The sequence below is a fragment of the Ovis aries genome, chromosome 11 (assembly GCF_016772045.2).
Source record: "Ovis aries strain OAR_USU_Benz2616 breed Rambouillet chromosome 11, ARS-UI_Ramb_v3.0, whole genome shotgun sequence".
In the NCBI taxonomy this organism is placed as follows: Eukaryota; Metazoa; Chordata; class Mammalia; order Artiodactyla; family Bovidae; genus Ovis; species Ovis aries.
The window spans coordinates 40,956,674-40,959,022 of NC_056064.1; the positions used below are offsets into that span (position 1 = coordinate 40,956,674).

General features: G+C 39.4%; 1 protein-coding gene across 1 annotated transcript; it reads right to left on the minus strand.

Annotated features, from left to right (window-relative positions):
- Positions 1-402: 402 nt before the first annotated feature.
- LOC101112404 (keratin-associated protein 3-2) lies at positions 403-699 on the minus strand. The gene is given in 1 exon segment (NM_001308573.1): positions 403-699. A coding segment is annotated over 1 exon segment (297 nt).
- Between the last annotated feature and the right edge of the window lie 1,650 nt (positions 700-2,349).

A 2,349-nucleotide genomic window follows, 5' to 3' on the forward strand; every position in this document is an offset into this window, starting at 1 on the left:
TAATTTTTCAATGATTCCACCAATGAGAGCTCTCATTCTGCTGGGATAAATCTTGGGCAGTATGATGAGTTCAAGTTTAGGTAGGCATTTCACTTTCCCTAAGAAGAAACACAGGAACAAATAATCACAAAACCATATTTGCTAGGTAAGAATGAAGTTTATTGTTGAATAGTCAAAATGGTTCATTTCCAAAGAATAGTGATAGAATCTAAAAGACAGGAAGAAGGTCTCCAATTCTATGCAAAAGAAGAAAGAATCAAGAAGTTGGGCAAATGCATGAAAACACTGCCCAGGCTATTGGGATTGATTTAATTTGATGTAGGTAATAGTGAGTGTTGAAGGCCAGATGACGCATTAAGACTTGAGCAGCTCATCACTGAACCCGTGCAAAGATGTGGCTGTTTAACAGCGGGGCTCGCAGACATTTTCACAGCCAGGCTGAATGAAGGTCGTCAGGTTGATCCCGCTCAGTCCAGGAGTGGGGTGGGAAGAGTTGAGCAGAAAGCAAGTTGGCACATAGGTGTCAGGCACATAGCAGGGCACGGGGGAGTTGTCACAGCAAGTGGGCTGGAGGAGGCTGATGTCGTGTGGGCAGGTGCTGGGCAGGCAGACTCCACACCGACAGAATTTGTCAGAGGAGCAGATGGTGGTGGCAGGACCAGTGCGGACGCTGCAGCAGCGGGGAGCGCAGCAAGCCATGGTGTCAGGAGCTGGGTTTTGTTGGGTTGATGAGAGAAGTCTTGGTGTCTCGATGCTTCTGTCTTCTTCCCTGGTTCTTATATACCCACCTCCCAGGGCGTCAGCCTATTACCGAGATTTTTCCCCCATGTTTCAGTTTATAGTTATCTCCATAAAAGCAGCTAATTACTTAAGTGTTTATTACTTAAGACATACTCCTCACCTCATAAAAAGGGTTTAGATTGTTTTGTTGTCAAATTAGAGCTCTTTCCATTGGCTGTTTGTCACTGCGTGGACATTTCATTTCGGTCTTCAAAGGAACTGAGTTATTATCTTCTAATCATTGTACATCACTAACAATGACCTGGCATGCTAGGTATCTGCAGATGGTTTTCACATTTTCTTGCCTACTTTTCAGATGGAGAGAGAGCTAAGCTTTTCAATTGCTGTTCTACCAGAAACCAAACATTCTTTATGATGAATCAGCCCTCTGGCTGAAAAAGTTATACTATTTTAAGATTTCACATGGCTCCAAGAGACTGTGTGAACAGATGGAATTAACAGGGAAAGAGATTCTGGTTCTGTGTTAATGACCACTTTTTTTAAAAAATAGAGCTGTAACAAATGATTTGCTCTCCATTCCCTTCATTTGTGTTTTGAATGAAAACTTGTCAGGGGCATGTAGGTGAGTTCAGATCTGCATGAGTGACAGTGATGGAGACTCTTTAAAATTCTATCTGAACATGGTATGAATTAATATTATTTATGGCCCCCAAACTAAACATATTGGGCCATTTAGAGGCTGAATGGTGCAGTAGTTCCTAAAATGAGTTTCATGAACTCTTGTTTCAAAGAACATTAAAGGGTCCTCTGGTAAATAAGTTTGGGAAATACTGAATTCTTTGCTGTATTGACCTTTCAGAGCCTTTAATATGCTAAAGTACTTTGTGACTTTTCTTTCTTTTTTTTATTTAAATTTATTTGGCCGTGCCAGATTTTAGTTGTGGCATCTAGTTTCCTGGCTAGAGATCGAGCCAAGGCCCCCTGCACTGGAGGGCAGTCTTTACCGCTGGACCACCAGGGAAGTCCCATGACTTTTCAATAAAGAGATACAGCATGTATTTTTCTCCACACTTATTTGACCATAGAATCATTTTTATTTGTTAGTTTTCATAGATTAGTGTTCTATGGAGTACACATAGGGAGATCCCCCAGTTACACTTAAATCACTAGAATCTTAAAAATAAAATTATTTAAATAAGTAAAGGCATGAAACTTAGAATGCTATTTTAGCATTCTTTTAAAGGAGGAAAAATATTAAGGTGGTAAATCTTTAGAAATATTTTCCTTTGAAATCTTTTTAAAAATACATTCTCTTGACTCATCCTCAAACAAAATGACTCAGCCTCTAAAATGAAGTAGAAAATTGTACAACATAGAGGAGTCAGAAGCTTAAAGAGATGCAGATTAATACAATGAAGGATCCAAAAGATACTCAATGTGAAAACTGCTTTTATTTTAGCCATCTTCTTACTAGAATGATTTTGTGATTTTGGATCACTCTGCTAGAATTGTTTGCTGTCCACATCACTTCAGTAGGTATCAGTCAAACACTCATTGCTTGAGCACCTGCTGTAAATCAGGGATTATGCAAAAAAGATGCAAATATTT